General features: G+C 42.7%; 1 protein-coding gene across 1 annotated transcript in view; it reads left to right on the top strand.

The window, feature by feature from the left end:
* LOC137901688 (cGMP-dependent 3',5'-cyclic phosphodiesterase) overlaps positions 1-13,480 on the top strand; it is a 91,731-nt gene that overhangs the window by 19,277 nt on the left and 58,974 nt on the right. The window contains exon 2 of the mRNA XM_068745731.1: positions 9,724-9,814. Within this exon, the coding sequence (XP_068601832.1) occupies positions 9,724-9,814 (91 nt within the window). The remainder of the gene's footprint in view (positions 1-9,723; positions 9,815-13,480) is intronic.

Genomic DNA, 13,480 nt, shown 5'->3' on the forward strand with positions numbered 1-13,480 from the left:
GAGGAAGGCCTGGAGCAGTAATCATGGGATGAAGCATTTTAATCGTGGAGCAGAAAGGCTTCTCTTATCCGTTAATCTCTGATGTGCAGGATTGGGAATGTGTGACCTCCTACACACTGCTGAACTACAGTCAAGTAGCACACACACACAATAAAGGGGGCCAATATGACGATATATAATATCATATTTACATATTTCTATTTGGCCAGTCGCTTCGGGTTAAGTGGTCGGCAGATAAATGAAACTTTGTGGTTTGTGATTTTGCTTCAATATCTAAGTAACATTTATGTGCTTAATCAGTTATTCTGAGCTTGAAATGTAATTTCCCTCGGTCTCCTACTTGTGATTGGAATTGTTATTGGCCACGCCATACGATCCCATTAACATGCAATCAGAGGCGATTCAATCATTCACCCGTATCTCTGCAATCAGCAGCTCTGACTGCTTTGTAGAGGCGCGTGCTTTACATGTGTTATGGCTGTTATCTGGGTACCTGTTGATTGATTGATTTCCTGCTGAGAGCCTATTTTGTCCTTTAACAAACGATGCTATTCTTACCTCGCATATCTGATGATGGCAGGAGAGAGAGAGAGAGAGAGAGAGAGAAACTGCCTCAGAGATGGCGGGTATTTTCTCAGGTCTAAGCCGTATCTTCAGCCCTGCAGCATTTGTGCGGTGAACGCTGAGGTGGACGTCTGGACAGCTTATGAATACGAGCGTTGCTTTCCTGGGGGAAGCAGAGGTTCATGCATCTGCGGTGAAGACGTCTGCACAGGCGCACACAGATAGCGTGTTCTCTACTGTGTACTGTAAGTCTGGCCTGCTTGGCATTGCTTCCTCTCAGTGGATTAGACTTCCTCCTTTCTCGTCTTTGTCCCATTTATCCCACTTTTGGGCAGAGATGCTGTGTTTTAATTCTTACTCTTTAGGCCACGTCTTCCCTTTGAAATGGAAACAATAAGCTCATTGGTATTCCTTATTGAGATGAGTGAGACGAGTGTACATGAAGAAGAACGAGCGGGACAGAGTCGGCTCGTGCGACTTTGATGTTTGTGTTTGGGAGGTGGACTGATGTCGTAATTGATGTGGCGCATTCAGACTAAGTCGGAATAGAAGTTGCTCATTTCCTCTCTGCAGCAGTTGCTGTATGGTTACAGCGCCCCTGAGAAAAACGCCTCAATAAAATACAAAAATCAGTTTCCATTTTTGGTCGGCTGGCTTCATAAAGCAGAGATTGGAACAGTAATTCACAGAAGCCTGAAAGCAGTGAAGCCTGAAAGCAGTGAAGCGTGGTGTCTTCAAGGAGTGGGAATTTTCTGTGCTGACTGGTCAAGATTATGGATTTAGGCAAATTCAGGCAATTTTTCCATTTCGTTTTCAAATAGCTGATAGATATGAGACAAACGAAAAAGGTTAAAAGATGAGAAAACCAAAAAAAGACGATTTCAGACAGTTTAATGTTGCGTTTAAGAGGTCAAACTTCTGTTTGTTGGGTGTAGTTCATCTATCTGTACACTTGGGGGCACTCTGATGGCAGCACTAATTTGTTTGATGTGAAGCCTGCTGCCAGAACTCTAAACGGAAGGGAGGATATCAATAAAGATAAGAAATGATTGATTTCAAATGGAAAATGGTAAAATAAGTGAGGAAGGAAGAGGCCAGAGATCCTTTGAGGTCATGTGGGACTGTGTGTTTAGGCGTGGATGTGTGATGAGGGTGTGTGAGTGTGTGTGCACGTGGAGTTGTGGTGTGTGTTTATGACATGCTGACACTGTGTGTGTGTTTTAGCACACCTACGACTGCCGTAGTGCGTCCAGACCCACATAGAGTGTCGTCATATTGACCTGTCGACCGTTCCTGCGTCACGGCTTCAGACTCCATTTCTGCTGTGAACGTTCCTCCGTCTGTGACGGCTTCCATTCATCATCACTGTGAAATGTCCTGGCTGACAATCAGATACACAACTTGAATTTAAATAGCATGGCATAGTTCTAATTTGTAATTTCATCAACATGGATAAAGAGCCTAAAGAAAAACCCTAAATGAACTTTTAAAATTCTACACATTTCCATGATATAAAGTTACATACACTGACTGTAAAACTGCCACTGCAACGACCTGCCAAAAATCTGTCTCCTTTCAAGACATCATAAACTTTTTCACAGATGGACCATGGACTCCAGCAGAATCCAGGTGTGTGTTTTCACTCCCTGCTGCTGCTGTCTGTGCTGTCATCATTATTATAATACAAATGCTGACACACACAGTTCCCATTAGATCTGTCTGCAGTCTTGCATTGATTTTCTCCTGCAGCTGCAGAATAGAACTAACAAAATCAAAAGTGACCACAGACTTCTGACAGATTCTGATTTCCTTGGTTTTGTAGTTTGGGGGGGGGGGGGGTTATATTAATTTACACTTTTGATGATGAGTTTTTCAGATTACTTGGTGTGGTCGGCCTCTCTGGTTTGTGTCCGCTGGAGTGGGGGGGGCAGGGCAATGAGGGCACTTTAACAAGCGGAGGGGGATGTATTTTGCCAAGACCCCTGCTTGAAATCATTTGTACATTACGGTAATAGTTTATACCATAGTGTTATGATTTAACTCCAGAAAAAATAATGAACACACCCCTTCAGAAAAGTCTTCTGTTGCTGTAACTCCTGATGTAACTACCATCTGCGTATACAATAAAGGTTTGTGTGTGTGTGTCTGTGTGTGTGTGTGTGCGTGTGCGTGTACGCATTCACTGCTTCATTATACAGGGGAAATTGTGGATATGAATTGTTCTGTGATATTTGTACCTCAGGAAGATGGGGTGCCATAGCAACAAATCTGAGTCAGTCTGGTTATTACATGCACACGCAGACGCACACACACACACTTGTAGCATCTATTCTGCCTCCTCTTTTTTTCCTACAACAGTCAGAACTGAGGAACCGAAAAGAACATGCTTGCCGTTACCTTCTTTGTGCCACACAAACCCCAGGTCTGCATTTCCAGACCTGCATGGTGGACATAAATCTATCAGAGGGCAACACATGGAAAAGGAACGGCAAAGGGAGTGAGAAGAGTTTTGTTTTTTTGCAGCAGCAGTGGCGGCGTTCTTTTGTCTCTCTTCTTTTGTGTAGCTCTGCCCCTTCATGACTTCTGTCCTTCTCGTCGTTTCTTTCTAAAGCTGCTGCAGTCTCTTTCTCTCTCTCGCTCTCTCTGCGTTATCTTCACGTCCATCTTTTAACCTTGGCCTTAGATCTTCTGCAGCCTTTCTTTCTCCATGCTACCACACTTGTGTTCAGGTAACAGAACTCTGTGTCAGCCGCGGCTTTTTAGCCGATGCTGACGATACCTCGAGCTCGCGTCGACAATGATTGACGAACTCAGTTTCCTCCGCCTCAACTTTTAGCCTCCATTTGGGTGTGTCCCCTTCCTTGCACCATTTCCTCCTTCCTCATCCTACTATCTCTCTCACAGTTGCTTATCTTTTGGATTACATCACGCCCACTGTTTCCCACTGTCATGAAGAGCTAGCGCTAGCCAAATTCTAAAGGGAGGAAATGTGTGCCTGAACATATAAGGAACAAATAAGAATGGAAGCCGCTGATTGACAGGAGAAGAGGTCTCCTCGATGCCCACAAACAATAAACACCATAAACACCTTTATTGTTTACATCCTTTGTCAACATTTGTTTGCTCAACTTTTCTGCCACCGGCTTTCTTCTTTTTCATGAAGTGGTTTGCTCTTGAATCCCTTTGAGCGGTGATCCTCCTCCTCTCCCATCATTCTTCAGGCGATCGCTCCATCCTCCTGGTGTAAACACTTGCTGTACATTCTGGGAAAAGGCTCCAGAGCCAAACGTCCATTTATTTACCAGAGAGACACTTAACAGAACACACACTTCTGCCAACGCACAGCAGTCCCATTTAATGAAATTACACTGCCACCCGAATTCCAAGAAGACATGTCCACCATCAAAACGTCTATCTTCCAAAAATAAATGAATCAGGGATCCAGCTATGTATCTAAACCAATATTTAAGTGTTCCATGTTTGGCTATTATGCAAAAAAAAGTGAAAACATTTCCCGATACTAAAGGATATTTCTCTTTTTAGGGGCCCATTCAAGAATTTAATCGTTGCATTCATGGCACACGCCCCTCCCGTCAACCCAGACCCACTAAAAATTTAAAGAAGTTTGTAAATAGTCCATAGAAAAAACATTATTCTGTATTAAAGTGGGGAACAAAATCCTGAATGCTGCTTTATCTGGAATCGTAATCTGGAAAGTTAATGGTTTCTTGGCTGTCATATCCCCATCAAAAGGAACCATTACCGTCTCAATAACAACTACAGACTTGATGGAGATTTACAAAAGACTTGCTAATATTTATATCTCCATACATTTTTGCTCTGAGGACTGTGAGAAGTCAATTTAGCAGCGCTATTAGTAATGGGTTTAACTTGCATCCATCAAGTCTGCAGTTGGAATTGTTGATTTTGAAATGGATTACGGGCCAGATGCTCTGATGGAGAGTTGTGAAGAGTGAAGCTGCTGCAAAACAACCTAAAGGGATTTTTCACGGCCTTATTGTGCCTATTAATGGCTTCTCTCTGATATCCTTTAAAGGTGTTAATCCCAGGATGTAGATCCTTCAGCGGTTGCCCTGGAAGGAAGTGGAGCAGTGCACGAATGCTGCTAATATTAATATAAACAATACTCTTAATATAAAGGAGTATAACCACAGTTCTATGAGAGTAAACCTTCTTACCATGCACTGCTATAAATTGCACAATAATGAATTGATACAGCATCAATTCACTCTAAGCGCCGTGACGCAAACACGCTGATTGAGCCCATCTTGACGTCGAAAGCCTGAATGAGCTAATCCTAATCTGTTCTCCTCTGCTCATTTTATGTCCCTCATTCGCGCGTCCGTTTCCACTCTTTTGAATGCTGCTGAAGATAGACTCTAGTTGGGAGACAGTGAGTGTTGGTATGGAAACTGGCTTATGAACTACTCAGGTTGCCAACGTCCCAGCTCACATAGCAACCACCAACCTCCAAATGTTGACATGAAGCAGCTTTGTGATTTCTGATGACTAGAAGCCAGCAGGGTTTATTATTATTGATGTGCAGCTATTCTGCTTGGATGCATGGATGCTGTGGGTTTCTCAAGAACAGGTGATATTCCATTAGCATTTTAATGAAACGACCCCCCCCCCCCCCCCCCCCCCCATGCACCGTCCCTAAAATTCACTGGTGTGGAAATGAATGGCATTCTGCAGTAGTGAGAAGTAGTGAGTCATCTTAAGACCTTTGCTTACAAAAGCCCTCATGCTTTTTGGATAACTTGATTAATCTTAAACACAAATGGATCTGAGTCAAAATAAAAGCCTTCAAATGGCTCCAGGCTGCCATATCCTTCAGTCCTCTTTCCACATGAGTGCACAGAGCCATATATTTTTTTCTTTTTTCCCCCCATCAAAGTATGAGGATGTAAAAATTTTGCAAATACAAACTGAAATATATTAATGCAAGGTTGTTTTTTTTTATACATAGTGCATCGAGTTAACTGTTTTTCTGCCTGTTGCATTCAGACACATTTCCTCTTGTTGCGTGTTATAGAGTTAACAAATGAATTGTAAGCCATGCAGTTCCCTGTTAGAGTGCAAGTGATGGCTTATATCAGTGAGTCTTTCCTACGTAGGGCGTGCCATCGGCGCTTTCCTGCTGTTGTTTTACTGTTGGCTTTGTTTAAGGAAATTACAAATAGCAATAAGGTATCACACGCACACACACACACACATGCACTCAACTTGCTGCGACATCAGCCATGCACTATGGGGAGAACAACTCTGACAGTGCGTAGATATTTTTCATCTCTACATATACCCATGAGCAGCAGTGGCGGATTCATGCACTATACATGCACGTGTTATATTGTCATAAACATCTTGCTAATAGTAATAGCACAAACCTTCATAGTTGCTAATTTTACACGCTTTGTTTCTGCACCTGAAGGCAACAGTCCCATGTTAGTTTGTTCCCATAATAAGATTCCTTTACCATGACAACCTAGAATTTATTATTCCAAAGAAAAAATGTAACCAGTTTCCCTCACTAACGTTTGAAGATTGAAATTTGACACCTGACTGCATCATCAGTTACAGCGACAATTTGATCTTAGTTCAAGCAGTCGCTACATTCACAGAGACGTAATTAGATGACTCTTGAGCTATGTCATAATTCTTATTCCTGTAGAGCTAGCAAAGTGCGCCATGTACTCTCCCTATCATGAAAGACACACTGATATGAAGGGCTTCAAAATCTTCGCATCAGAGAAATGGCTGTAGAGGAAGCTGCTGGTGGAGGTAATCTATTACTTTAGAGGTCATCCAGTAATTACCACTCATTAATCAGTGATTGCATGGATGCAACAAACAAACGAGAACGTTATCCTACATTACGTCTTTACAAAACGTGTGACTCGGATGTTTTGATTTTCACAGTGCGTTTTTATCGACTCTGTCTGATCAGCAGGAGAAAAAATGGTTGCGGAAGAGAGGCTGCAGCTCAGTTGACACCTAGGTGTGTGGGTGTGTTTGTGTGTGTGTGGGTGGGCAGGGTGGTGGGGGTGAGTCTGGATCCTGTTAATATAGCTCCACCATTATGTATATTAGCCCTATTCCCCCGAGTGCAGCTTCACCATTTAGAGTGTCCAATCACTCCCTGCTTTATGTGAGTCAGGACAAACACACACACACACACACACAACACACAGTGCTGCAGCATGAATAAATGCAGCAGAGAGGAACATAATTAGCACAGATTCAAACTGGAATCTGATGAGGATACAACCCATGACCTTGTCAATGTGCATGTTTTAGTCTGAGTGTGTGTATGATGGCCATTGTTGTACAGGTACAGGAAATGTACGACTCAGAACAGCTGAGTGAGTGATGATGCTTGTGATCGTATTTGAGCAGCACCAACAGCCCCATTTTAATCACAAACTCAGGATCAATACTCTATTTGGCTGATCTAGTGTGGGAAAGAGTCGTCTAGATCACAATGTCCGCAGCAGATGAAGAGAGACGATGAGTGGAGAATCTGCTTTGAACTGTGTTTCAGGCGTGCGTTTGGGTTTCTCTGCTTTTGCGTTTTCCTGATCCAGCAGCTGCGATCATGTGACCTCTATTCTGTGTATATTTCTACTATTACCAACACGGCCAAATACAATCTGAGGTCATGCCGCACCGGAACCACCTTTCGCTTTGTGTTTTTTTTTTTATTATAATAAAACACACCTTTTAACCTCCATCTCCGCAAGCATTGATGAAATAAACAAAGACTCTGACGCGGCAAACTCATGGAAATCAGTGCAGAAGAAAGTGCAGCGCGCTCCGGTGAAATCTTAAGCTTCAGGGTAGAGAAGGTGCTTTAAAATGTTCAGAAATGCTTAAGGATGTCGCCGATCAAATACGATTTATTTTATTACACTTATCAGATATCCGTGATCAACACCGTTTAAAATAAATAACAGTCAGCGTCTTGATTCATATGCAGTATTGACTTGATGCAGCTGCTCAAGAGATGCATCACCCAGCTGATGTGACATAGACGTTGGAGCTGCCAGCCCGCCTGTTTTTAGTAAATGACTCTGAGGTCTGCTGTCAGATTGATGGACTACGTGATACGCTCCCGTTCAACCTGTTGTGCAGCTTCATGCTAAATGTCCTTTCAGCACCAATGTCACCTGAGAGACTCTGCTGTCAGCGCCGCATGCTTTCTGCAGCAGATTGGGACTGATATGATGAATCTGTCAGCTGATTAAATTTGCGGAGGAGTGGCAGCAGAGATGAATATCTTAGATCTTTGATGCATCATAAATATGCATGTAACTATATTTGTGTTGGGTTGTAGGCATAAATTGGGCTTTATTTATTTTCCTCAAACACATTGTGTTTTGATTTGAAGTCTGGTTGAAAGTCAGATTATGAAAACGACATTTGCAGGCATTCGCGGTGATCATGATTTATATTACTCTGAATGACTCTGGGGCATGGTTGCCTTTTATTTAGCTCGTTTTTCATTTCAGATTCTATTACAGTAAGTTTTCTTTTCTCACCTTAACCTTTAAATGTTTTAAGATGCCTTTAGCACACTCGGCAAAACTATTGAGAATAAATTGACCTACAGCACCCTGATAAAAGGATGGATTTATGTCACTCATGCAAATTAAAGCTAAGTTGCTAATGCAATGAAATAATCAGGATTAAATTGTGGTCAGGATTCAATGAAATGTGAGACGGCTGCTGAAAGAAGAGAGGATGCAAACAGTCTCCAAACAGCATCGCATCCATTAATGTAGAATGATCAAACGGGCTGCTGGTGGGATGTGAACCATGAAGCCAGATCCATTAGAAGCATCTAGACGCCTCGGTCTTTGAGCATCTACATGGTTTTCCCACCTCTGCGTGATGTTGCTATTTGCATTTCAATGAAAGGTTGAAAATGTTAAGAAATGTCATTTTAAATGCTCGAGCCAGTCAAACTCCGGGTGACATTTGTTGTTTTTATGTAGAAAAAGAGTTTTACAAATCAGGAGCAGAACTCTGGAATAAGTGGCATCTGCTTCATTTTGCATCCAATGCGCTTCTCAAAAGGCAGTTTCTTTTACCAAATGTTCTAGACACAACATCCAAGCACTCAAGTGGTTCCTTTACCAGTTTGAGGATGCTGGTGGTTGTAATGTCTTTGCGTTTCCATGGTTATAAGATAGACTTGGGCTCAATGTTGTTGGATGGTTTATTTCAGGAATATACTTGAAATATTTTTCAATGTATTTTCACAAACGTTCTACGCGCAACAAGAAAGTACTGAAGAGATGGCTTTTGACATTTAGGAGCTGTTGTCATTGTTTCATTTCCATGGTTACACAGATTTTTGGCTCATTCTGTGAGTGGGATGTCTCGGATGATGGTCTCTGGGGCCATGACTCAAACTGTTCTGTATTTTCACAAAACTTTATGTGCGTGTATTTTTGGAAAAATGTCACTTTTTTTTTTATATCCGATCAACAGAGAGGATTTAGACAACTAGAGGTAAAATGCACCGATGACAAGTGTTCAGTCCTGCTTTACATGTACTGGTAGTAGGAAAGTGACACATAAGGGTTGAGATAGGCAGTAAGACCTAGAGGAGGAGCAAAGAGAGGGAGAGAAAGCGAGAGAGGCAGAGAGAGAGAGGAGGGAGGGACTGTCTTCTCTCTCCGCTCTATCGTTGTAGCTCGTGGTGCTGGCGCTCCAGTGTGTGCCTCAGCCTGCCGGCGGGAGTGTGTGCATCAGTCCATCGTAGTGTGTGCGTGTGTGTGTGTGTGTGAGTGAATGTGTGAGTGACTTTAGCGCGCTCTCTGCATGTGACACACGTGGAGATGACATGACTGCGTTGCAGAGGACCAAAGGGAAGGACCTGTAAGGACACGCACACACACACACTTGTAAACATGTTCACCTTTTCACCTACATTCCCTCACACACACTCACTTTTAAATTCCTGCACTCCTCAGTGCTCAACGTGTGTGTGTGTGAGGAAGTGCTCTTGTTCCAACACTTTCTATCAGACGGTAACACCTGACTGCGCGTGTGTGTGTGTGTGTGTGTGTGCGCGCACAGGAGACATCTCAGACAAACACTCGGGTCCTGACTTAGTTTTTTCGATGCCTGCAGACGCGGTCAGCAAGCGTTCCTGCGTCCTGAAGAGAGTTCAGCACCGGTGCTGACGACCAGGCAGCCCACCGCGCTGTCCCAGCAACTTCAGGTACGATTACTCTATTTATTCCATCCTGCACTCAGAGTCTGAAAAACAGGATGCTCATTGCTTCACGCCCTCTGCCCTCTTCTTTCTTTCTTTCTTCTTCTTTTTTTTTATTATTCTGCACGCTCTGTGGCAAGTAGACGGATATATTCACCACAGTACTTCCAACTCTGCTGGTTTAAACTTCACAAGTTGAGCTCTAAATTCCTTTTTTTCTAGCTTTCTATTGGCTCCTTGATCCCCTGTTTGGTTTTCCGTTCTCGTGCGCTCTCTTCTGTCCTTTGCCACTTGTTATTCCCTCACCATTCTTGTTTTTGGGAACGATGGAGGAGGTAAGTTTTAACTCCTGTTCTCCTCTGTGAGATACTTGTTACCTGCCTGGGGCGTCTGTCGTGTGTGTGTGTGTGCGTGTGTGTTTAGGTGTGCGTGTGTGTTTCAGGGCTCAGATAGAATATGAAAAGATTAAACACAAAACAGCAATAAACATGAAAGGTAGGAAATTAAAGGCGGTGGTGTTTTTGTTGAATGGCCAATGAGTGCAAAACAGTCTATTTGCGTTTGTCACATGCAGGTTTGTGTGTGTGTGTGTGTGTTTGTTTTACAGTTTTTCATTTGACTTGATTCAATTTGCTCTTGCCGTCCCCAGAGCAGTGTGTCTTATTGTGTTCTGTTTGTTTGTTTTTTTCACTAAATGTCGTTTTGCTGTGTCTCGCTCCATCTTTTGGATGATTTGTGGCAACACTGGCAGAGATACAGGGGATGTAAAAATGCAGCTTCTTTGTTTCGTTTGGTCTTTTTCTGAAAGCAAACGAGACATTTTCTCCTGCATTAATTCAGCCACATTAACCTGGGCTCAGGTGAGCTTACATTCACGACACAGTCCCACATTCACAAATCTTTATGCCCAGACCAAAGGGGATAACAGAGTTACCTGGATCTATCATCTTTCCATATCGCCTCAAAAACTGATGTACAGAACTGAGTTTAATTTCACAGATGCTTTGTAAGAGTTCTAAAGATCATCTCAGGTTGTTGGTTCCATCACTTTGCTTATGTTTACATATTTGACAGGTAATAATTTTCACCTGTAAAAGGGGACAGTGTGGCATTTGTTCCTTTACACAAAGTATCTAATTCCATTCAATATGAATGAGACTTGACAATAAACACTCTAAACATACCAGACACACACACACACGCGCACACTTGCAGTGTGTGTCTGTTGCAGCGCATCAGCCCTCAGCGTGCAAAGTCAGTCCGGTTGCATTGTGAAAAGTCTTGCCTAACTGCATTCCTCTTACACCCTCTCTGTGGTTGTTGGTGATGACTCATTATCAGTCTCACCAGTCGCACCAGAACCGTCGCGCTCTCTGTAATGTGACTGCTGGTGCTTGTGCAGCATGTGCAGTGCCACCTGCAGGAGCTGCCTGAAATAATTTGTTCCAATCTCAAAGGTGCATCTTGGAAGAAGCCTTTCTCTTCGTGCATCGCTCAAAGAGGTCTTCTCTCGGTTACCATTAGAAGCTTTTATTGCCGTCTAGGCTCTTATCCTTTGATATGAAAGATCGCATTTACCAGCATCTTTGTGATCGGAGGTGTCTTATGTAAATGAATGTAAAAGAATATAATTGTGTGAACCCATGCTTTTGTACAATTTGTACAGCTCTATGCAAGCGTGTGCGAGCGTGTGTTCCTTTGTTCATGCATGTGAGTCCGTAAGGCTGTAAAAGCTGCAGGTTAATCCGCTCTCAGTATCCAGCAGAACAGATGCGAGGATTACTTTGTCAGGGAATCGAGGGTGATGCTTGTGGTGAGGTAGAAACCACCTAGCTCCACTAAAAATGCAACGAAACGAGTCGTTGCGTGGTTCTCATGTACATATTTTATAAGCTCTGCTGTTCTGAGTATTCGTGTGTCAATGCAAATGTGTTCTCTGTTTCACAATTGTTCACGTTCACACACACAGCCTGAGACCTCACCGATGTAATATCTCTGAAGCAACAAGTGTGGACATTAAAATTCCAAGCAACACTTGGAGGCAGGTGCGTTCATTCGCCGTCTCTTATCATTTTTCTGCACATTTCCACACTGCTGATTTTAAAATGCTGCTTTGGTGAAAGCATTGGGGGGGGGGGCATCGGGACATAACCAACAAAAAATATACACTATTGTGTATATATATATATACACACTGTATGTGTGGCATGTTTGTGTCTTTACAGCTACCTTCTTTGCGTGTCCTCACGCTTCTCTCTCCACGAGCATTTCAGATTGTGTTGTAAGATCATTTATTTGGTCTTCCGCACTATGTGACGCTTCATCATCGCATCCGTTTGATTTATCCGTTCTTCTGCAGTGCACCCAGCAGGTGTTTCCTTTTATCGATATATGCACTTATATGAGCAGGTAGGCGTTCATTCTTTCGCTCAAGGGCAAAACTGCACATTCTAAGCTGCTGCATCAAAGAGAAGGATCTTTAAATGAAAGTCAAACAGATATCCTTTCAGATATTTATTTGAAATCATGTTGAAAAGGAAAACTTATTTCCAAGGTTGCCAAAAATCTAAATAACAGCACCTTCGACTCCCACCAATCCCAACGTGTGAAGACGTGAAGGAATTCTGCAACATTCTCTGGAGTCCAGCCTTGCATAACCCAACGTCTTTTTTTTCTTTCTCTATTATTATGGATTTCTTCTTGTCATTGCCATGCCGAACCAACATGAGAAGTGAAGTGCCATCCTGAAGAAAAAAAAAATTCACCACTTAAATTTGAAGAGAAGAAAGATACAGATGAGTCATCTTTCACCTCATGTAGGCAGAGCGACTTCTCCTGCAACTTTCTCCCAAGGTGATACTCCCCCGAAAAATCTATTTTTTGGTGACACGAACCTGGAACTTCCACCGATATCCAACTTTAAGACATGAAGAAATGCAGCATTGTCCTCAGAAGGTGTAACTTTGTCATTTCCGCCTTATGTTAAGTTGTTTAAAGAGTGTTTAGTGTTTATTGCGTCTTGTCTAGTCTGCTTTTATCCTAAATGGGAGCGTCAGCAGTCTGATATGCGTCAGTAAGCAGCAAATATAGATGATGACTTTCAGCACTTTTAATAAAGCAGGCACAACAGGGGAGCGTTTTTTATGTGAATACTCGGTGCTTAAGACTAAAAAATATCAACAATAGCTGAACAAGACAAGCGATGGAGACGCCACTACAGGGGAAATGTTTTGTAATTAATTTTGCACAACCAATTAACCATTATTATATGCAAACACGCAGAAGCAGTGTTTCCTTGGAGGTCCAAGTGTTGCACCAAACCGTGCACTTTTCCTGTTGATCATATAGAGCTCCAAAATGCTCTCTCACTTTCGTTCATACATTTAATCTCTGTTCGTTCCTCAATTTCCAATGGCGGGGCGCTCGATTAGAGATGAGGCGTGACACGCCGGAGTACTCGCCACAGCAGCAGAGAATTTGTGCTGAGTTGACAGCTCTAACCTTCGGGGGGATCATTGTGTCAGCGCAGCGATGACTTGTTGACTGCTTGTGTGTGAAATTCGCTTCCAGGGTGTTTGATTTTGTGTTTTGATCTGAAGGAGTTCACATTTCTTTTCGACTGAGAGGTCTCTCACATTTTTCCTTCCATGTGATGATGGGAGAGCTGAATGT

The sequence above is a fragment of the Brachionichthys hirsutus genome, chromosome 11 (genome assembly GCF_040956055.1).
Source record: "Brachionichthys hirsutus isolate HB-005 chromosome 11, CSIRO-AGI_Bhir_v1, whole genome shotgun sequence".
In the NCBI taxonomy this organism is placed as follows: Eukaryota; Metazoa; Chordata; class Actinopteri; order Lophiiformes; family Brachionichthyidae; genus Brachionichthys; species Brachionichthys hirsutus.